At 43.5% G+C, this 24,142-nt stretch overlaps 1 protein-coding gene across 1 annotated transcript in view; it reads right to left on the minus strand.

Annotated features, from left to right (window-relative positions):
* THSD7A (thrombospondin type 1 domain containing 7A) overlaps positions 1-24,142 on the minus strand; it is a 982,498-nt gene that overhangs the window by 72,516 nt on the left and 885,840 nt on the right. Inside the window, exons 19-22 of the mRNA XM_085630781.1 lie at positions 20,812-20,953; positions 10,964-11,079; positions 4,572-4,689; positions 1,102-1,247 (exon numbers count right to left, since the gene is read on the minus strand). Coding sequence (XP_085486907.1) covers positions 1,102-1,247; positions 4,572-4,689; positions 10,964-11,079; positions 20,812-20,953 — 522 coding nt within the window. The remainder of the gene's footprint in view (positions 1-1,101; positions 1,248-4,571; positions 4,690-10,963; positions 11,080-20,811; positions 20,954-24,142) is intronic.

The raw sequence follows: 24,142 nt of genomic DNA on the forward strand, positions 1-24,142 counted from the left end.
TGAAGACAACTCTGGCCTTCAGCCATTAACATATGCATTTTCATAGACACTTGGACAGTAAATATAGATATATCCTTTATTTCGGTCATGCACCCATTAGAGTGCATAGAAATAAATGCATACAATACTTTAAAAAATATAGCAGCCATAATAAATACAGTGACAGATTCAATCAAATGACCAATCGATCATATACATCGGCCTCAATTTGGACAGTAAACTCAGAGCAGCTTGTACCTCCAGTTATCAAGTCCACATAAACAGTGTGTATCATAATTTTAAAATTCATGACTGTTTCAATATTATTGAAGTTCCATTCACTTGGTTCAAACCATGCACAATAAATAAATAACAAACAGAGTTAAAGAGGCCCGAATTATACATACAGGGCGACATGATAAGAACTCCATAAGTAAAACCATATCCGTAACATTCTGTGAAATACATAAAATGCTGGGTGCCTCAAATAATCGAACAATCCTAGATACGATATCCTGCAACAACATTCACTTTGCCCTGACCATAATTACAACCCAGATAATGCAGGAACCTCTCGGGCAACCTGGGACATAAACTTCTGTCGCCTGAACCAGACGCTCATCAGGAACCTGCTCACAGCAAAAACAATAGTTGTTGTAGTATCGGATTTTAGTATCCTCAATGCAACCCGAAAGCATCTGTAGCAAGCAGTAAATGTATTATATAGGTCTAAAGAGATAGAGCTTTCTACAACCAGACCTAAAAATCGACAACAGCAAGGCTGGACATTGTGGGTCCTAAACTTAAATACATAATTTTCTAAATGTGCTTGCTTAAAGTTTACAATTTTAGCTCATTATCCCGTTGTTTACATTGGTCACTGTAGTTTTTAATGTATCTATATAGCCTATTGCAAAATATAACTTAACAAGGCCATACAATAAATGATTTAGGGGTGACATTAATTGTTGAAAAATTGTTATTAAGTAGTAAAAATTATAAAATATACAAGGGTTATTTATTTAAATTTGCATGGTAGAATATGATAGCCTGATTTTAAAATACTGTTGATATAAACAAAAGTGAATTTGTATTGCTTAATAAAGAAACAAATTCTCATACCTCCACTTTGCAGTCAGACCATTGGCCATACTGCCACCGATAACATGGATTCACAGGGCAGGGCTTGGTTTGCTCCATCTGTGAAGGGCAAGGCCTACCATCACCCTGACAAGGTTGTATTATTTTACGCCTTCGCACCATTTTGCCTTAAAAAGAGAAGAGATACACATATTATTTGATTATTAGGAACCAAAATCCGAAAATAATAATGTGGTGTTATGCCAAAAATATTTAAATAGAAACAGTGTTAAATTTATAGTAGTTACGTCATGGACACAAACACTTCACTTCATTCAAGCCACCCTTAACACTCTTTGTCTAATTGCCATTTCTCACTCTTTGTATCATCACCGCAGATGCCTGCCATCTTCCAGCTTGTAGTGTATCCCTCCTAGGGTGTCTACATTTTGTTAACTGCTTACCAACACCCTCCCTCACTGCCCTGCCGCATTATGCAGATTGTCACTACTTGAGGCCTACAGGCCGCTTTGCCTGATTGCAACCCACTGGAAAGGCTCAGCTCCTGTCTTACTGGACTCCTGCATTATTGCATGGGTCTGCTTCCACCTCCTTTTCCAGCTTAAGAAGGGCTTTCCTTGCACAGCTCTTCTAAACACCTCTCCTCACTGTCTAAACCCAGATACCATTCACCACCCTTTCACTATTAAGTCTAAAACAGTATGCAAAGGTTCAGTAGCACTTTGCATAATCGTAGAAATTATTACTCTCATGTACTCCACTTCTAATTACCCTAGACTGCCAAAACACTTCCACTTCCACTCTGCTACAATCTCAGGGGCAGATTGCAAATCTTCCCCATCTGTCACATCCCAGATACCCAAGAAAGAGCCAAGCTCTTAGAAGGCCCTAATCATTTCAGAGCATGGCCTATTCCTAAATGCAGCCTGTACATTGCACCCTTGCATGTTGCTCTGCACCACTGTAGAGGCTGAAGACGGCTGGAAGAGCATCGGTCAAATACTCTGTTCGGCACCCAGTCCTTGTCAGCTATCCTGCAGCAGGTTCATTAGCTTTTTATACATACTTCCATTACCCAATATGCCTGCATTGCCAGCTAAGTCATTGCTAGACTTTGGCGTGGTTTCCCCTAATGTTTTGCATTCAGACTTACTGTTTTTGCTGGCCTTAGGATTCTGCACCATTTACTACTGCTGCCCAGTGCTAAAGTGCTTGTGCTATTTGCCTAGAACGTGGTAACATTGGCTTATCCACAATTGGCATATCTAATTTACGTATAAGTCTCTAGTAAAGTGCACTACATGTGTCGAAAGCCTGCAAATTAAATGAAACTAGTGGGCTTGTAGCGCTAATTGCGCCACCCACTTAAGTAGCCCTTTAAACATGTCTCAGGCCTGTCATTGCAGAACCTGTGTGTGCAGTTTTAAACTTCCATGTTGACCTGGCAAGTTAAGCCTCTTTTCAGGCCCAAACTTTCCTTTTCAATACATATATATCACAGGAAGGGTAGGCCTTGGACAGCCTAGAGGGGAGGGTGCAATCTATTTAAAATGTAGGACAGGTACTTTTAAGTTGTACATGTCCTGGTAGTGAAAAACTTAAATTCGCTTTACACTACTGCAAGAGCTACCTCTCCCATAGGATAAACCTGACTGCTGTGTGCCAAGATACTGAGCACAGGTTAGTTTAGGGGGGACTTGTGCCTTAACCTGATTAGTATTGTGGTTACTACTTGACCGGGGCTTCTACCCCATTCAATCAGGAACCCAATTTCTAACAGTCATGAATATGACTTGAGCAGAAATTGATGCTGCACATTTTTTCATTTGAAAGATGTTAGTCTTTGATTGTCAACATATTTTTGGGCTGCCTGTCTCTTATTTTTGCAAATGTACCAGAGGACTGAAGTGGGTGCAGTGATGCTTTAAAAAATACAAACCACGCCTCAAGACCATCATTCCCTGAGAGAACAAAATGCTGGAGACAGGCCTTTGTGTTGTGTAACATCATGTGCATCAAAGAGCACAAAAGTCATGCAGTTGCTAAAAACATTCTACTGTTAGTCACTCTCACATACATCAACGCTCTCCAACATAACAGTTCACTTGCTTTTTCACATACATAAAACGTCATTAGAGGCATTTAATAGGCAAATAGATACATCTGCAGAACAGCAACCAACCTAAAATGCTGGCTAATGGATAACATTAAATCAAAAGAGAAATGGTAAAGTCCTATGGCTGCATCACTGAAACACTAAAAGACACACCGCAAAGACAATTGGCCCATAAGAGAATGTGCAATGAGACCTCTAAGAAACATCATTTGGGAGTATACGGAGCGACCCATCATTACACAGACTAGACAAAATGATAGCTGATAACTTTAGGCCTGATTGACAGAGAGGGTACTCCATTGCAATGGTGACCAAGTTCCCACCCGCCAATATAGTGCCCGCCAAATTTAATGGCGGGTGGACCTTAAGTTTGGCCACGCAGTAACCAAACGTCTCCGATGGCCATGGGGAATAAGGGCAATCAGAGAATGGCTACAAATCCACTCACCAAATTTATATGGACGGACATGTAGTCATTGTTTACAGTTTTTTACCGCCACAACAGTAAATCTGTTCCATTGCTCCCCTCACCATGGGAGAAGCCTCTCATAACAAGGGGAGCATTACTTTTTTTCTTTTCAAAAAGAAAATCCAGTTTCAGGAGTTTTCTTTTGAAAAGAAAAAACTGAATACTGATTGCTGCAGAGCTCGGTCCTTACAACGGTGCCCTGCAGCAAACAGTAAAATGCATTAATAGGAACCGCTGTGATGGCGGTTCCTGCCAATACCTTTATAATGACTGCCAGCTATGCGGTCATTTATAAATTAGGTGGGCGGCCTCTCCTCCACGGGGACGGAGTAAGTTACTCCATCCCCATGGCAGGATAACGGGCCGCCTGTCCAGGTATAAATCTGGGCCTATGACTCTAATAAGCCCAGAAACACACAAATAGCAGAAATCTACACTACAAATGATGATAATTTAACATATTAATTATATTGATTTTATAAAATTGGCCCTGGTTATCATGCATATGTAATACATTTCCAGCGGTTGCTCAATTTAATATGTAACAAAAATGACCATGACCCACTTTTATAATTTTAATTAATTAAACATTCATGTTAAGCTGCACATTAAAAGCATATGCAAAATAGTCGATGTGTTTTAAAATTGATTATTTGATGAGTTACACTTTGGTAACAAGTTGGTTACACAAGCTTGTGAAACTGGCATTAGAATATAGATCACAGAGGGATCAGGGAAGATATTCACTAGAATATAGATCAGAGAGGGTTCACAGAAGACTTTTGATTGAGTAGAAGAGTAGGTAACTTTATAATGCATCCATGCATGTTCATGCATGTTCATGTGATTGCAGCTACATTACCTGCTTTTTTTCCAATTCAGGAGTTTATTTAAAATGATACCCACCTGTGAGTCCACATTGTTGAGAGCACTCAGACCAGGAAGACCAATCAGAGAGCTGGCAGTTCACAGGACATTCCACCACACATGACGTATTCATCTGCCAGGTCTTCTCTAACCCAAGCTTTATAATAAGACAACAAGAATTGCAAGTCAGCATCATTTCAGTCAGACCAATTGATTTATACCAAAACTTCCATTAATGTGGATGATTTGAAGTTTGCCGTGAGGGTTTGCATATGTATAGACACTGGTGTGTGTAAAATATTATATATTGTTTTTTTTTAAATTGCATCTTCAATAATACTTTTCACAATAGGTAATAAAACAAATACAGGTGACAGGCAACATTCAACTTGGATCAATGTGTGAGGCCCTTCAATAAAAATGTGTACTTCTGTGTAGTTGCCATGTTTATCTGATTGGATAGCTGGCATGTTTGGACCACTGGACAATGAATGCATACTAAACACCTCTTACTAATTGGTCTACATCCCTATACCATGTAGACTAGCAAATACAATCTGCTGTGCTTTTACTTTCAAGTAAGTTAAAAAAAAAAATGTGCAAGTGGTAAAGGAAAATGCCCTATTTGTGACACTTATATATTACCCATTTAGAATGGTTGCCTGTCACCTGGACATCATGATGCTGCTGGAATCTGAAGAAAACCAGAAGAGACTGCAGAAGGCATAATCCTGTCACCTTGTAAAAGAAAAAAGAAAAATCTGTTTTCTTCTGCGTCTGCATAGGTGAAGGCCATCCCAGGGTCAGGAAGTCTGGTTTTCATGTTGTCACAGTAGGCTGGGCACTAAAGGCGTTTTGGAAGAAGAACCAGCAAGACTGGACTTTGACTGGAGTCCTTACTGAAGAAAGCATTTGAGAATCTTGGCTCCCACAGCTCTCTGTTCTGAGTACTCTGGGAATGGCTACTGAGGATTTGAGGACTATAGGCGTGACCAGGAAGAAAATGTGAAGGGGCATATTATCTAGGAAGTGGCAGTGAGAGGTGTTAGCCTCCTTGGCTCAACGCCTCATCGCCACTTCAGAAGCGCCAGGCTGCACCATATTACCAAGGATATGGTGCAGCCTGGCGTTTCCCCCTGCGATGGCGCTAAGTCTCACGACTTAACGCTAACGCAGGCACGCTTGCACCAGAGTGCAAGGGTGTCTGCGAGCAGGGAGGTTTGTTTAGGTACAGGAAGGTGTCCCTTCCTGTACATACACAAACCAAAAATGCCATTTTGCAACTTACATGTGTGTTGCTTCATGCAGCACACATGTAAGTTACAAAATGGCATTTTAAAAAAAAGTTTGTTTATGTAGAGGAAGGGACACCTTCCTGTACATAAACAAACCTTGGCATTTTGCTTTTTCCATGTGAGCTGCACAAGGCAGCACACATGGAAAAAGCAAAAACGAGGAGAGATGAAGCATTTCTCCTCATTTCGCCACCTTAAGACCAGGATTTTTCTGGTCTTAAGTTCGGCGCTGCCACCTATTATCAAGAGAAGCGATAGGCGAGAGAAGTGAATGGGTGTTGCGATGGAACGCCCCCCGCAAAACCCACAGCACGCCCCTTTCAAGCTAATTTTAGCATGAAAGGGGCCCTATGACCAAGGCAGTGTTAAGCCACTTAACATGGCTTTTAGCCACGTAATGTGGTTTAACGCTGCCTTGGTAATAGAATGCTGACCCTATCGCCACCACAGCATCACAAAAAGTGACATTGTGGTGGCGAAAAGGGCATGGTAATATGCCCGATGTCTTTTGTGAAGTTGGATCACTGTCTTTTTTTGATGTCTGGAGGAGCCAAGGCTATCCGAACAGGCAACTCATTGGCAGATGATAATTTCTAGATTGTCGCCCTCTGAGATTTGAACTTGATGGTATACTGAGGTCTCGGAAACCAGATATCTGATTAGGCATATGATCTTGTGAAGCACTGCTGACAATTTTATCCCGTTGAAACGTTTCAAGCTTCAGAAAGTCGCAAATTGAAATATGAGGGAGTGAATAGACAGAAAGTGATTTCTGTATTGATAGGGAGTGGGATTTGAGCAGCCATCTTCAACTATTGGCTTTCATTTGTCTTTCATGGTTTGCCATTGCACAGAAGGATTGGTCTGTCAAAGACTTGATATTTTGATGATGATTACATGTTATATTATGTTACTGTCCATTTTTAAAGTGCACGTACACCAGACGGTCTCTTGGCGCTAGGTAGCCAATCAAACTTCAACCTCACTTAGTGCTAAGCCTGTCTGAAAAGCAGTGTTTACATGAGTTTCCTAAATGTAGCAAGATCCAAAGAGGACCTAAGGTCAAAAAGCAGGCTATTCCATACTCGAGGGGCGATAACGGCAAACCTACGCCCACCGATTCTTTGTTTTTTTCAAGGGGGAATCGTCAAAAGGTGCGAGTTGCTTGATCTTAAAGTCTAGTAGGGCAGTATTTTGTGATCCTGGACTTCACGAATGCAGGGTCATTTAGGTAGAGGGACTTAAACACCATGCACCATGCTTTAAACATTGATCTCTGTACAACTGGCAGCCAATGAAGGTCCATCGTTGCCTGGGAGATGTGGCAATGTTTGGGCAAGGTGTACATCAACCGAGCAGCCTGGTTTTGAATTAGCTGGAGCCTGCGCAGGATGATTTTGGGAAGACCCAAGTAAATTGAATTAGCGTAATCTAATCTAGACACAACAGGAGCTATTATTACTTGGATGAAAGCCTCCCTAGTAAGGAATTTGTTATCTTTTTTATGCAACTTAGCTGGCAGAAGCTAGCTGAATAGAAATTGGTGGCCCACACTCCAGAATTTTTTCTTTCTTTATTCCGCAGTTGCTCTCAAGTTTTATTCATTTTGGGGTGCTATACTGGTGCGTGCACCATCCCTGTGCACCAATGTATAAATGAAATGAAGCTGGTACAAAGCCGTAACAGTCCAAGGAAGCACTCTCCGAAGTAAGATGAAGAATCATTGTAAACCAAAGTTCATCATTTTAAACAGTTTTCTCTTCTTTAATTGTGTTTTCATTGTATATCCCAATATTCAAGTGCGTGTATAATGCCAGCCGGCCTTTTTACAGCATGTTAAGATAATCCATCCATTAAATCACAGGAAGTCTTCTAACATCTTAGATTTACTGTTATATGTAAAAATATCTGACGTCTCGGTAGGCATTAACGTAAGTAACATTTTTATTTTTATTGATACAAGAATGCAAACTTTTACTTTAGAAAAAAAGGAATGGGTCACCACGGTGTCATGAAAAGAACTATCATTTATTTAGGTTGTGATCTGCATTCGTTGAGTTTTTAAGTATAAGACAATAAGAAATGGCAATTGGATCAGATTGTGGATGGACGGGAGAGGGTTTGAATTACTGAGCCGCTACTTTAACAGTTTTCTTCTGTGAGTGCAGGCCATCACTGCTGATTTCAAACTACACAAAATAGCATTAATGTATTGCTCAATTTACTACCCAGCCTAGAGCAGCCTGGCCTTTGAATAATGCAGAGATGGAACATATGGGCCGGAAGGGCATCTGACCTGCAGCACATCAAATCAAAACCCTCTAAATGCACCAGTCACTTGTGCATGGCCAGCCAGCCACCTGCATCCTCTAAGGGTGGCCGCGACATGAGCTGATCACGTGGGTCTCGGTAACCAGGCCCCTCTGTGCACATTCCATTTTCTGGGCAGAGAGCTGGAGCATGCAAATTCATGGAAACGAGAATAGCCCTGCATGCAGAACAGTTGTCGCCCATTTAAAAAGGCATTTTTGAAACAGTAACAGTGATGAAAAATGCCAGCACGAAAGCTCTTATGCACTTTATAGACAATGGATGAACTATCATCTCACACAAAAAAAGAGTTAGATGAAACTATCTATTTTATTTGACCATTGAGATCTTGGGCTATCGATATTACGCCGGTAAAAGATGCACAGCAGCTGTATTAGTACAATGCTCCTGTTGCGCCACTGTCTGTTCGCCGTGCCCTCCTGGCGGTCACACAGTGTAGAAGTGAGTGAGATGGTTGCATCGTCCAATCAGCACTTGGACTCGTCCCATCAAGCCATCTTTTAGAAACAGCTCGAGATCAGCACCGAAGTAAATTCTCCTCCCTCAGTTCTGACAGACGACCGACTCTCTGTGCTTAATGCCACCTGCCTTGCCCTTTCTAACATAGTGAATAACAACTGCGACTGGTAGTGATTGTGAAAAAAGGACGCGACTGCCGTCTCTTGGCACAGACAAACGATGATGGATACTGGCAGACTCCCAACTGGCATAGACAATTCCCGACACATTACTGGGATAATGAGCAGCCTGAAAATGATGTATTGTCATTTTTCGGTTTTACTGCTTGCGGTACCCAAATATTGTTATCAGTTTATGGTAATTAGGCTGCTGTCAAAGCTCTGCATACGAATGAGGAGAAGATACATCTAGAAATTGCTAGTGCATGGGATGCCACACTTCAGGTGGAGGTCTGTGGACCTGGAAGGCTGCAAGGATTCGATGCTTGGTCTCTTTGACACAATCCACAGGTCAGCAGGACTGGCACTACATTAAAGTAGACCTCATTTACTTATTTCTTATTTATGGATTCTTAAACCGAGAAAACATTTTACACAAAGCAATAGTAAATGGAGAATGGAAAGAAGTCAAGGAAAGAAGATGAAAGTATTTTTTTCTAATAATATTACGGGGTAACAATAACAGTTGATAGCAGAGACAACATAGATGTAATCTTAAATAGTAGACGCAACTAAATAAATGAATACAAGTAATTTGACGGGGACCTAAAAAGAAGCATGGGGAGGAATAAAAACAAATATCAGAACATAGCAGTGGCAACATTAGTAACATTATTATACGAATGTGTGTACATATGTATGTCTGTCTCTATATTTGTATGTAGCATTTGTATGGCACAAATCTAGCCGAAAAGGAAACAGAGGGGCATATTTACAAGGTCTGGCGCATCTCTGCAAATCAGCAGGGATGCGCCAGAACACTTGCGACAGGCAAAACCACCCGTGCGCCACCACTGATGCGCCACATTTACAATGCGGCGCACCATGGCGCATGGATGGGCAAATGCGTGTCGCATCCCCCATCGTAAAGGCGGCGCATTGCTGGAGTCGCGTCGCAATCGCGACGCGGCTCCAGCAAGGCTCGGGGGCGCACTATGCCTACCATGCTGCGTCACTTGAAGCAGGCGCAGAGTTTTGACGCAGCATGGCCGTAAAAGTGACTCAGTGAAATCTTGTAGATTTCACTGCATCACGTTTACGAGGCGTACCTGCGAGGGAACGCCCACCCTGCGCCGTAACGCCCACATGAAACCTGACGCAGGTTTCATGTGGCGCAGGGCTTTACAATGTGACGCATCTCCCTAGATGCGTCATATTGTAAATAGGGCGCAACGTGGTGCAAGGTTTACGCTGCTGCTGCATCACAAAAGTGAAGCAACGGCGGCGCAAATGAGGCGCAAGGGGCTTGTAAATCTGCCCCACAGTGTTGTACAGGGTTAAAATAGCAATCACACATTCAATGGGAGACAGGAGTGATAGCTGAATGACACAAAAGTGAGCATCAGATATGAAAAAAAGGGGATGGAACGATACACCACAAAACAAGGAGGAGAGTGCATGAAAAGTGGTTGCAAACAGAGAAGGAGGGAGAGGTATACAATTACTGCTAGAAACTACAGAGGCAGAGAAGCAAATGTATTGGAGCTTCTGGGCGAGAGGGGCAACTGCAGAAAGGGACAAAAGATTAGCTGGGCAGGCTGGAAATATTTGATGGGTCTTATAAAGACGTGCTGTGGGGATGTCAGCTGAAGTGAGCAGACACTTGCAAATTGTGGGGGGTCCACCTAAGCAATTAGAGTCATGGCGCAATGTACCAAAGAGCATAACACACCTGCCTCTCCACAGAACTTCAAAACAACAATTTTGCTGTCACTGTCCACACAATCAAGGGGAAATATGTGGATCAAGATGGCTGCAAGGGAGGACCCACAGGGTCTCGGGAAAATGTATTTCCGCCCATGAAGGTTGCTGTAACATTCAGGTACTTGGGGGCATATTATCAAGACAGGCGATACAATTATCGCCGCTTTAGCGGCAGAAAACTGCCGCTAAAACGGCGATAATGGGCTTGATAATATGCTCTAAGGAATTCCAATTGAAGCCCATGTTAGACGTCCTTCACATTTAACATGGGCTTCAATTGGAATTCCACAGAGCATATTATCAAGCCCATTATCGCCGTTTGAGCGGTAGTTTTCTGGCGCTAAAGCGGCGATAATTTTATCGCCTGGCTTGTTAATATGCCCCATGGTGCTAAGTTTACACTCAAATAATAAATCGCACCTACCTCTTCACAGAACTTCAAATCCACCGATTTGCCATCACTGCGCACACAGTCCAGCATTCTCGTCTTGATGCCGTTGCCACAGACCGCTTTCTCACTCAGCTGGCACGTGCTCCAATCTGTAATTATTCAAACATTAACGAAGAAAACAAAGTGTGCGTCATTACTGACCTTTCGAATAGCCATTTGTTTTATATATATGAAGTGACGAAAGAGTTTGCATTTGCAAAGTCAGTGCAACTGATTTTGAAACCCCAAAGTATAAAATTCAGACACAAAACCGCTTATCGATTCATACTTACAATTACAACTCACAAAGGACAAGTCCAACACCTTATGAATCAAGGTGACACACGTGCTTTTCCTATTGCACAAAATATTAGCGGTAATCATGTTGTGTGAACTTGACAACAGTGAAAGTCACTGACCACAATTGTCAAATCATTCTTAAAGACCAGCCTTGTGGCGTGGTCGTCAAGGAAAGATGAACCGCCATGATCTAGGGACATCTTAATGATAACAAGATTATTTTTCTTCATACTTGTCCAAAGAAGTATACATCACATGATGGTTTCCAAGATTCAATATCATGGATGGTATTATGAACAGTTGTGATTGTTCAGAGCAGGGGAGCCTTTTTTATGTATTTCCACTATTTAAAGCTCACATATATAACTTGAACTTTCTCTGAGTTTGTGCAAGGTTTTCAGGAAGTACAGCTCAAAAAGTGTGACCAGGAGTGCCTCTTTCTGTGTTCCAGATGTGCTGTCTGCAAACGCATATAAACTGGTGCTCAGCTCTGCGCTGAGCCAGTGTCGCTGTTCAAGATATGCTGCCAGATGCAGAGTTCACCTCTTCTTCTAGCTCGACGTGGCACACTACTCTGAAGTCTATATTATAGGCTCTTGTGGCTTATGACATATTGGACCATGGAGGGATTTCCTAAGATTGTTTTATAATAGGCATTTTTTGCCCGATTAGTTTTCATATATGGTAACCTGTATACTTGCTTTTAATGAAGGTGGTGTTAATCATAGGCTTAAGTAATTATAGATCCCTTCATCAACCCTGTTCACAAAAAGTAACATAAAAATATAGACAGAGATTTACTCCTCCATCTGAATGTATTCATACACATATGTCCTATTCCTCAACATTCCCAGCGGCACCAGATGCTAATTTGCAGGCATACAACAGGGAATGTGCTGGCCAGAGGTGCGTACAGCACAACAGGTTAGTGACAGGGTCTTACACTGCATTCCTTGCCCCACACATGCCCCCCATTTTGCCACCCCCTCCTTAATCTATTACTGTGGTGGGGGGAGTTTGGTCTTGCACTTCCCAGGTCGGTCACTAAAGTCACTTTCAGGTTGTGCAGGGCATCGGGAGGGTATGTGTATGTCCAAGCCCATCTCGCTTCCCCCCTTTGGCAATTTTGATGGTCTTTGGTTCAACCTGCCCTATACTGAATGTAAGGATGAAGCAAGCCAATGGGCATTGCACAAATTGCAATGTGTTGTGTATAGTTTTGTGTTGCAGGCAGAGTTACGGGGTGATCCAAATGATTGTGATGCAGATAAGCAATCACCTGAGGAAGCCGCAAGGGGCCGCTTCACGCCAATCCCAAAGGGATCTTTAGGGTATGACGCTAGGATAAAGCAACATCGGATCAGCGGATCCAGGCAGGATTTGCTTGCCCTTTGTTAAAAACTCATATTTGCTCATTTTTGTGCTTTTTAAAGTGGGGGGACAACCTCTTTTAACTTCTTTTAAACTTTGTTTTATTCATTGGTGTTAAATAATTGTATTGCTTACCTGCAGTTTAATTTGTTGTGTGTCTAGTTTCCCGCTCTGGGACTCTGTGCCTCACGCTTTCTGGTCCATCACAGCTTGTATTGTTTGAGCAGAGAAAGCTTGGGCAGCGCGGTTTGCGCTCTAGTGGTCCTGCACACATAGACATAAAAGGACGATGCCAGGGCGGATGCGCGCCACCGGCACGCCAAAGGCGCGCCAAAGACAAACCCATCTGGCCCGTCCGTGCACTCACGGGCCCAGGGGCCAGAACCCCTGGATCTACTGAGGTAACAATCCTAAACCCCAATAGTTTGCATTATTCAGCTGACTCCTTGCATCAGATTAGAATACAGGAATATGTAAAGCACACACCACATCTAGTCTGCTCCAACAAGTATCCACATATCTTAGGAGGCCCAGTAGCCTGTAATAACTGTCATTTTCAATGTGACCCCAAATTGAATACACCACATGGGAAGGAGAGCAGACAAAACGTACCAATACAGGGCCTAAATGGTCTACTTTGCAACGAGAGGTCACTAGCCAAGCATTCAGTTGAGATATGGGATATGATCACTTCACACTCCCCTCATATCTGCTTCCTTACAGAAACATGGCTTAACCGCACAAATCATCCATCTATCGTGTTAGCCATTCCGGTTAGCTATAAACGTATGTGAAGAAGCGTTCCCTTTTCAAAATCTGTTGCCTCACGTATAATGCCCTGAGAGGCAAAGATCCACGCTATCTTAAAAAAAACTTACCACCTACATCCCCGGCCAAAGACTTCGATCAAGTACCCAATCCCTTCTGTGCTTACCTTAAATCCATCAAACCCGCAATGGGGGCAAGGCTTTCTCATATTTTGCCCCCACGGTACTGGAACAAACTACCTATAGCACTCCGAGAGACCCCCACATACAGTGAATTCAGGAAACAACTAAAAGCCTATCTATGTTAAACTTATTTGGTCTACTCCTCTGGTCAGGATCTGCAACAGCGTCGAGGTGCCCTTGGGTGATACGTGCGCTATAGCAAATAACACTAACATACATAACATAACAGTGCCCCATTATACTTAAAGACAGTTGTAAGCATGAGCAGCAACCACACTAAATGCTAAAGTTATCCATTCCATTTCCCATGCTTAAGGGAAGTTACTTAAGCTCTTGGCCAGAGAAAATATTGAATCATTTTCAGGGCAAAATGTGGTTGGGCCAAAGTCTGGGAATGGCCACAAACGTTAAGTTTTTGTGCATTCCTAAACCTCTAAGGCAAGCTATGACTTTAAATCTCCATTTGCCGCCCTTTGTGTGGGACTTACTAATGCAGAGGTCTCTGCATTCAAGACAGAGACATTTAAAGTAGCAAGTACATCTATGAATGCTGGGGGTCCCATTGTCAATTCCTGTCAGGCATAAAAAAGCTAACTCTGGTATTAAACTTATGCTTACAACCAAATTTACCTGCGTGAATAGTGCTCAAAATATCTATAAACACGAGTAAAAGTGTGGCCAAATGGAATGCCTTTTAGAAGCATTTCATTTCTAAAACAACACTGTGAAGAAACGTTAAGATTTCGAACTAAAAACCAAGGTTGATTTTATTCAGTGCCCTACCAAAGCATGGCATGAATGGGTCATAAACAAATAAGCATTCTAAACAGCAAGTTCAAGAGCCAATCACCAGTAAAAACTGCTGTCAAACATTGGTAAGTGAAGGTAGGGATGCCAAGTCATTGGAAGTCAAGAGAACACCACATAATCAGTCTGGTACTTTCATTTGACAAATTATTGGGCTATGAGACTCACAATTTGTGTTTGCTTCCATTGAAGTAAATGAACAGTGACACCTCAATGATCTGTAAAAAAAAGACCTGAACCAACTATGTGTTGTACATGAAGCAATGTGACACCTTTTATAAGACATTTGACATTTTAAACGCGCTTATTTTGCGCTGTGCTGGCGATTGGTTGACACGCGCAGAACTGCTGGTGCGCTTTTTTAAATCTCCCTGTTTTCTATTTTCGTTTAGTCTAGTTTAGTGCTTGCCCTTGCTTTTAATTTAGGCCCCTTACCTGCACTTTAAATTGGTCGTCACCGTGTTGGAGCGGGTCCTCTTCCCTGATAGCTCGCGCTTGCCGGCCATATTGGGGGAACTCCGGGACGCCTGGCGGCGCCATTTTGGAGGTTGACGCGCTAGTTGTCACAAGGACACTAGGCGCCTATTTAAGGGGAGCAGTTTAGGTGCACTGTCTTGACATTTTAAACGCGCTTATTTTGCGCTGTGCTGGCGATTGGTTGACACGCGCAGAACTGCTGGTGCGCTTTTTTAAATCTCCCTGTTTTCTATTTTCGTTTAGTCTAGTTTAGTGCTTGCCCTTGCTTTTAATTTAGGCCCCTTACCTGCACTTTAAATTGGTCGTCACCGTGTTGGAGCGGGTCCTCTTCCCTGATAGCTCGCGCTTGCCGGCCATATTGGGGGAACTCCGGGACGCCTGGCGGCGCCATTTTGGAGGTTGACGCGCTAGTTGTCACAAGGACACTAGGCGCCTATTTAAGGGGAGCAGTTTAGGTGCACTGTCTTGACATTTTAAACGCGCTTATTTTGCGCTGTGCTGGCGATTGGTTGACACGCGCAGAACTGCTGGTGCGCTTTTTTAAATCTCCCTGTTTTCTATTTTCGTTTAGTCTAGTTTAGTGCTTGCCCTTGCTTTTAATTTATGCCCCTTACCTGCACTTTAAATTGGTCGTCACCGTGTTGGAGCGGGTCCTCTTCCCTGATAGCTCGCGCTTGCCGGCCATATTGGGGGAACTCCGGGACGCCTGGCGGCGCCATTTTGGAGGTTGACGCGCTAGTTGTCACAAGGACACTAGGCGCCTATTTAAGGGGAGCAGTTTAGGTGCACTGTCTTGACATTTTAAACGCGCTTATTTTGCGCTGTGCTGGCGATTGGTTGACACGCGCAGAACTGCTGGTGCGCTTTTTTAAATCTCCCTGTTTTCTATTTTCGTTTAGTCTAGTTTAGTGCTTGCCCTTGCTTTTAATTTAGGCCCCTTACCTGCACTTTAAATTGGTCGTCACCGTGTTGGAGCGGGTCCTCTTCCCTGATAGCTCGCGCTTGCCGGCCATATTGGGGGAACTCCGGGACGCCTGGCGGCGCCATTTTGGAGGTTGACGCGCTAGTTGTCACAAGGACACTAGGCGCCTATTTTAGACGGGAGATGGCGCGCAGCGGATACGCGCAGCGGGACCGCCGGATTTCCGCCGGAGTTACGCCTGAGTTCAGCCCGTCTGCGCCCGTCCGCGCTGAGGACGGGCTGCAGGCCGGGCTGGACTCTAGTACTTCCGTGCCTTCTACACTGACGAGGAGGTGGTACTCAGTACATGAGCTGTTAGCTCTTAGACCTCCGCCTCAACGTTGTCATCACAGCTGGTCGCTGTATGAGGTAACACGCTATTCTACCTGTCCATGGTGTCATGTGGTGCTCTGCCCCTTGGCTTGTGGGGGAAAGGTACGTGCTAAACTCCCACCACCTCTGATTGCCTTACCCCCTAGAACTGGCTTTTTGATTAATGCTCGGTCACTTATAAAAAATAATATAGCTTTCCACGAGTTTGTCAATGACAGGCAACCCGACTGGGTATTTGTGACTGAAACTTGGGCATCTGCCTCGTCGGGCCATGATCTGTTGTTGGCAATACCGGAGGGCTACACGTTATACAGACAGGATAGACTGGTACGGAGAGGGGAGGGCTTGGCAATCATCTGTAGGGCCCCACTCCTGGGCTCTATCAAAACACTGTCTGACCCTGCGGACGCTTTTGAGGCCTTATACTTTTGCATAACTTGCTCTCCGACAGAGTCTTTTACTGGTATCCTGGTCTATAGACCACCGGGTCCCAGAACCAGCTTCTGCTCTGAGTTGTTCCGTATCCTGGAACCATATTTTGACAAACCTCATTTTTCTATTCTGGGGGATTTTAATTTTCATTTAGAGGATGTGGTCTCTAGGGATTCTGCTCAGCTCATTGACGCGTTGGAAGCCTGTGAGTTCATTCAGTGTGTAAATTACCCGACGCATCGGGCTGGCCACACCTTGGACGGGGTGTTTACCAATGACTCTAGACTCTCTGTTGGCTCTCCCCTCCCCTTGGTTTGGTCGGACCACTTTGCGGTACCCCTTGGTCTTTCATCTGTCACCAAGGATCTTTTCACTGCAGCTCCTCGTAACAGAGTCTTGAAAAGAGGATATAGGAATATCAATAATCAAGCTCTCGTTCCTTTCCTAAGAGACTGTGATATTTCCGCTTCAAGAGACGTGGATGGGGCTGCTCAGGAGCTTGTCAACTCTATCACTACTGCGGTTGATACGTTAGCTCCCTCCTCTCTACGCTATGTTGCGCGGCGGAAACCTTCTGCACCCTGGTTTTCGGAGCCTTTAAGACTCTTAAGACAAACCTGCAGGACTAAGGAGAGGAAATGGCGTAAGTCATGGGCTCCTTCCGACAGAGAAGATCATAAACGGATACTTCAAGAATATAAATCTCGAGTTATCAAGGAGAAGCAGGAATATTTCTCCCATTTGACAACTGCGCTCCCCTCATCCAAAGAGCTTTTTAAGATTGTGGGCTCATTGTGCTCGCTTCAGACCCCTGATCCAGTGGTGGCTTCGCAAGAGCTTTGCAATAATATTTCCGATTTTTTTTATAATAAAATCTCGGATATCCATTCGGCCCTTGACAGCCAGAAGAAGATGCTGGATGAGCATTCTCTGCGTAACATTAAGGCCTCGGAATCCTGGAGGAGAGACTCACATATCTCTCTTACCCACTTTCCGCTTCTTTCTCTTGAGGATCTCAACTTTCTGTTGGATCGGACTAAGTCAGCTTCCCCGGCCGATCCCTGTCCGCTGAAAGTGCTAAGGGACTGCAGGGAATCACTTCTGCCACCGTTATTGGCAGTCTTGAACGCGGCCTTGACTCAGGGCACCTTTCCAATGGTCTGGAAAAAGGCCATAGTGAAACCCCTCTTAAAAAAATCCTCCCTGGATCCTGGAGTGATGAAGAACTTTAGGCCCATCTCCCTCTTGCCTGCCCCTGCAAAGATGCTTGAAGCCCATTTAAACTCTCACCTTTCCACCTTCCTTGATTCCTCTGGGTTCTTGGATAGTTCTCAGCACGGTTTCAGGAAGTTTCATAGTACTGAATCTGCTCTGACTATGGTGGTGGATAACATCCGGCGTAAAGTTGATCTGGGTCAGTCGATGATTCTTGTTCTGCTGGATCTGACTGCAGCATTCGATACCCTGTCTCCCTCTACCCTTACATCGCGGTTGAGGGAGGCAGGGGTCGCAGGACAGGCTCTCAGCCTTCTTGACTCATTCTTACATCAGAGAGAGCAAAGAGTTCTGCTGGGCGAGTACCTCTCCCCTGCTAAATCTTTGCAATGTGGAGTGCCCCAGGGTTCGGCCCTTAGCCCCACCCTATTTAATCTGTACGTGGCCCCCCTTGCAAGATTAGTAAAATCGCAGGGGATGGAGGTAGTGTCCTATGCGGATGACACTCAAATTATGGTGTCCCTTAACCATTCCCTGGGTGTCTCTGCCGCGAGCTTTAGGGCCTGCATGCAGATGGTCGCTGAGTGGATGGTGCTTAATTCTTTAAAACTCAATGCCGATAAAATGGAGGTTCTTGTGTTCGGCAAAGATCAAAACATCTGGTCCAATGAGTGGTGGCCTCCTTCCCTTGGAACCTGCCCTATTCCTTCCTCTACGGCTAGGAATCTTGGTGTCATTTTTGATACCTCACTTGCCATGAATAGCCAGACTAACAGGACCGTGGCCACTTGCTGGGGAATTATTAAAATCCTAAAACGTATCATTCATTATCTGTCCCCGCAGGCACGAAAACATACAGTCACTGCCCTCGTGGGCTCCAGATTAGATTACTGCAATGCACTATACGCGGAGTCTAATAAATATTTGATACAACGTCTGCAGGTGGTACAGAACGCTGCCGCTAGATTTGTTTTAGCACTTCCTAGGGACTCTTCGGCGACGATCGCCAGGAAGAACTTGCACTGGCTCCCCATCAGTTTTAGAATTTCATTCAAACTCCTCTGCCTCACCTATAGAGCCGTGCAGGCTGGCCCCTCAAATGCTTTGGGGTCTTTGCTCACTCGATATATTCCTAGCAGGTCTTTGCGCTCTGCAGACTCCAACCAGCTTGTAGTCCCTCGCTCTAAAAAATCCAAATGGGGGAGCAGAGCCTTTTCCACTGTTGCGCCTCTACTCTGGAATGGCCTTCCTCTAGAGATTAAGGCGCTTCCCTCTTTGTCTTTGTTTAGAAAATCGCTTAAAACCTGGTATTTTATAAAGGCTTATCAGTAAGCTCTCATGTTCTCTTCCAGTCAGCTTTTCTGTTAGGCGCCTTGACGCCCATTGGGCTAAGTTTGCGCGTTACAAGTTCCGCTTCATTCATTCATTCAACCTCTTACCAGAACAGACTCCACTCATTACCTGAACATGACTTACCTCCTAAGCTCAGAACTGAAAAGTTGTTTATGATAGATGCCCACAGAACTGCTATACTTTCTCCAAGAGCTTTAGAAATCCATAGCCTGATTCCTTATTGTTGAAATAAGTATATAACAGGTGTTCTTTATTGTCAGTTCACATTTTACTAGTCTAATTTAAATAAAAGTGCAACTTAGCCATCTAAAGGCCCCATACACAAACTGCATTTTGTACTACATAGATCGGTATTATAATAGTAACTCACATGCTACCACAAAACGCTATTCACAAACCTATTTGTAGTGACCTCTGCCACTCCTATCCTTTCTATGCAGAGATTTTCTAGGATGCAAACTGGATCCAATGATGATGGTTTATTGAGGCTGCTGGTGCTTTTTTTCCAATGGTCCTGTTGGTTCCATGAATAAACCTTAAAGATCTTCTGCCCTTCATGAACACCCTTATAACATATTCATGTGGGTTAGTTTTTTCACTGTTTCAGCTTGGTCTTTTGCAGGGATTTGTTCAAAGGTGTCTAATCACTTTGTGATCAAAAGCAAAGACAATAAATGGATTTATTGAGCACTAACGAGAGAGCGACAACATATTCAATTTACATTGTAATCCACAAAGGTAATGAAAACCCAAATCCACAGTTGGCCTTGTAGTCTGCATCCTAAAGTTCACCTACATTAACTTGCATTCATGTAAGTGATTGTGAATGCCAACAAGTGAGTGAGTGAATAGGTGAAAGAGAGAGAACTTGTTCAGTACTCTATACCACATTCACTGTCTATAAGCACGGATATCTGAATCGATCAAGTGTCTTCTTTGGGGTCTGACTGGCAGGACACTTAGCATGAGTATACCATCGCATGTTTTTGGAGCTCCATTGAACATCAATTCACTCTTAATACAACTGACCAGACATTTGCCACCTTTTGGTAGATGCCCCTGTTCTGCCCAATTCTAAGACAACCATAACCTAAGACATGCAATAACATGTGGTTTACTCACTTGGACATGAACCAAATTAACATATCATTTTCTCAAACAATTGACAATCATATGTCCAGAGTGACCATAATACAAAGCGTCTTATGAGGGATATCACTAAATTATAAAAAAAACGCATCAGTCAGAGCGAGACAAACTAGAGGATCCTTAGCATTTGTGAAGTCTAAACTGTTGGTCCAAATGCTTTGCTCATGGAGGGAATAGGCTGCTCGGCCAGCTCAGTAAGGAGCAAGATGCATAAAATATGCTGTTATTGTCAATGACAATTTAAATGCACAGTGGTTCAACTTTTTACTTTGCATATATCTGCAAATGGATAAACTGAGCACCAGTGGGTAGAATCATGACACAGCACTGTGGATGACTGAAACCACTCTGCCAAACATAGCATAACTTTAATGTCAATCACAAAGTTAAGTCAGCTATTAGCTACACATGTGTGCATTGCCCCACAGTGTAGGATGACTATGTTGGAGATTCATAGGGTTTTTATTGCACATTTAATAGACAAATAATCATACCTGTGAGGTTGTAATCGTAGTGGTAACAGTTCTTATTCAGACTGCAGGATTCGGTTTCAATGGAGACATGGCACGATTTTCCTTCATCCGGTTGTCTTATGGGGATAGCTGACCTTTCACGAAAACTACTTCCATTGCAAGGCTTGGGACAAAAACAAAGAGGTTGGTTAGGATGCTACAGGCAAATTAGGAGAGGCATAGTTCATTGGTGCAAAATGTTTTCCATGCAGACATTTTATTCTGAAGCTTAATTAGACTGTCAGCGTTGTGTAGGTGCTGAGCTGGCAGGAGCTGCATAAACACTGTAAATGTCTGCACCAACCACACCAACCACTAAAATCAGGCTCCCCCACCTCAATTGGAGGTGGGGAAATTTCCTGGTTTCCAACGGCAGAGCCTCAGCAGGCTTTGCAGTAAGAAGCGTTTAGCCGGAGGTCCATCCGCCAGAGGCCCGTCTGCCTGAGGGCCAATGGCAGCACCGGAGTAGGCCAACTCTCTTCATGGTAGGTCCTTTGAAACATACATTTAATGTCTGTGACTGCCATGTGAAACATGAGGGTCAAAAACATGCACAAATTGTAAAACTGTCCTTCACCGACTAAGGGCAACATATTAGCACTTGAAGGAACTTTCTATTTTATTTTACTCAAGCAAATTTATGCTTAAAGCATTAGTAAAATACAAATAATGGCAAGAGGGACTGAAACAGGTAATGATCATGCCTTTGTACTGTATTTCTGACCATGAATGGGCTATAAACTAGGGGTGGGCGGAATTTGCATAGTCGTGCTACGCAAAGCTCCGCAAAACGGTAAAAGATCTCCGCGAGCACGCAGAGTTCCGCGAACACTCGGAATTGCTTGTTCCGCCCGTTTGCGATGCTTTTTTCCTGTTCGCGAACGCTGTTTGCATGCTCAGGGGGAAATATCTCGCAAACACACATTTTGAAAGCGCGAACAAGCAAAAAATTCCACGAATCCGCGGATCGCGGAGTTTTGAAATTCCGCGTTCTCCGCGGAACGCGAAATTACCCAAATTCCGCAAATTCCGCGAACTGAACGGAATTTTCCACCCAGGCCTACTATAAACCTCATATTACTACTGAGACTAGTGCTTTAAATGGGCCGGTACTCACCGGTACTGAGTACCGGCACTTCTAAATTTTCTGCACTTGAGTAACGGAGCTTCTTCTTGTCTAAAGAGAGTACCGGTACTCATGGGGCAGCAAGCCAACTCAGTGCAATTTGGTATTTAAAAAAGAAGCGTGACACACAACTGACGAGTCCGTCCGTTTTTGTGAAGCACTCGAGTGCTAATCTCCCTTTATCATCTGCTAATTGAGCAACGCCCCTCCCCCCGTCGTGCTCTCTAGCCCGGTCTGCTGCAGCCTCCTGGACACATGGGATTCTTTCAGCAGACCTGCACGCTGGGCTATTGTGCTCTGTTGGCCATCCAAACACCTTCGAAAAGTGGAGGAAGCTCTGTTTTTATTTCTACATTTCTTCTTGTACCCCCTGCAGTCGAGCTCTCTTCAACCCATTTGCAAGGCGTAAAAGACTTGGTGGGGGATAGATGAAAGGCCCAATTTGCATCTCGCCCATCTCCCTACTAATAAACACACTGCAGCCGTACCTTGTCAGAGCTTACCTTATAAAAAGGAGAAATAATACACACACCTTTCCTTAAAAATGTAATTGAATAAGAAAGTCAGTGATATTGTGTTGTGTATGCTTGATTTCTATTGCACTTTCCCAATGCTTGTGAGGTCCAAGGTGCTATTACACTGGAAACAATTTAAGAAGGGGTTTACATTCAAGTAAAAGAAAAATATTTATCACAGAAAATAAATGTGAGTGAACTTTTTTCTTAGTGCCTTTGAAAAGCGCCAATTAAACAAAATCTTAAATGAAGAGTTGCATTCGGTCATGAGGTTTTATCAATGATTTTAATTAAAGGCCAGCCCTCCACGTTCATCCGCTCATTCCAGTAATTGTTGCTTTTAGCACAGTTTATTGTGGGTGCACATGAACTAAGTACCCTATCTGCATGCACATGTGCTTCTATGTCCCTGTGTGTGTTCTTGTATGAGTGAGTGTTGCCTGCAGTGTGCTTATCTGCACACCAATTAAATCTCAATCAAATTAAATGTGTGCCTCTAGCCCGGTCCCTTAGCACTATCCGTGGCCCCGCCCCCATTGCTCCACCGCCATAACCCTGTCCCCCCTAACTCCGCCCCCTAGCCCACATCTCAATTTGCTGAGTACCTGCACTTATTTTTTTTCATTTAAAGCAAAGACTGAGACCCAGTCCCCGCAAGGAATCAGTTATCACCAAACAGATTATTTCACACGATGACTCCCCCTTTTATGCACTTCGTTCACTTGCGTGCCCATAAGTGCACTGCATCATCAGGAAAAGCTATTTTATGCAGCACCTTTATTACTGCCGTGTTAAATTACATATGCGTACAATAGAATTGGCAAAAGTTTGAGAAATATTGTGGTACGGTTCTTGCAATCAGATGTATTCAACTCTCTAAGATGCTGTAATCAGTCGCGGTCCATGCAGGTAACAGCGGTGGGGCCGCAAGGGGAAGATTTTCGAAAGACGATGCTGAGGGAAAATTCATTATTTATTTAAGTTTCCTTCGGCATCGTCCCCTGAAATACCCCCCTCACACACGGCCCCACCACTGTTACCTGCACGGACCGCGGCTGGCTGTAATCACTGTGGGCCCGATTCACAGAACTAACTGAAGACAAAATCATAAACTTACTACTTTTGGTATTCACAGAAGGCATTTAGTAGTAGTAAAGTTAGGATTTTGTCTTAAATCTGTCTTAAGTCTGTCCTAAGTTTGTCTTAAGTTTGTCTTAAGTTTGTCTTAAGTCTGTCTTAAGTTTTTCTTCAGTCTTTCTTAAGTCTGTCCTAAGTTTGTCTTATGTCTGTCTTAAGTCTGTCCTACTACTTTTGGTATTCACAGAAGGCATTTAGTAGTAGTAAAGTTAGGATTTTGTCTTAAGACAGACTTAAGACAGACTTATGACAGTCTTAAGACAAACTTAAGACAAACTTAGGACAGACTTAAGACAGACTTAAGACAGACTTAAGACAGTCTTAAGACAAACTTAAGACAAACTTAGGACAGAATTAAGACAGACTTAAGACAGACTTAAGACAGACTCAAGACAAACTTAAGAAAAACTTAAGACAGACTTAAGACAAACTTAAGACAAACTTAAGACAAACTTAGGACAGACTTAAGACAGATTTAAGACAAAATCTTAACTTTACTACTATTAAATGCCTTCTGTGAATACCAAAAGTAGTA

Source organism: Triturus cristatus, chromosome 10, assembly GCF_964204655.1.
Source record: "Triturus cristatus chromosome 10, aTriCri1.1, whole genome shotgun sequence".
Taxonomy (NCBI): Eukaryota; Metazoa; Chordata; class Amphibia; order Caudata; family Salamandridae; genus Triturus; species Triturus cristatus.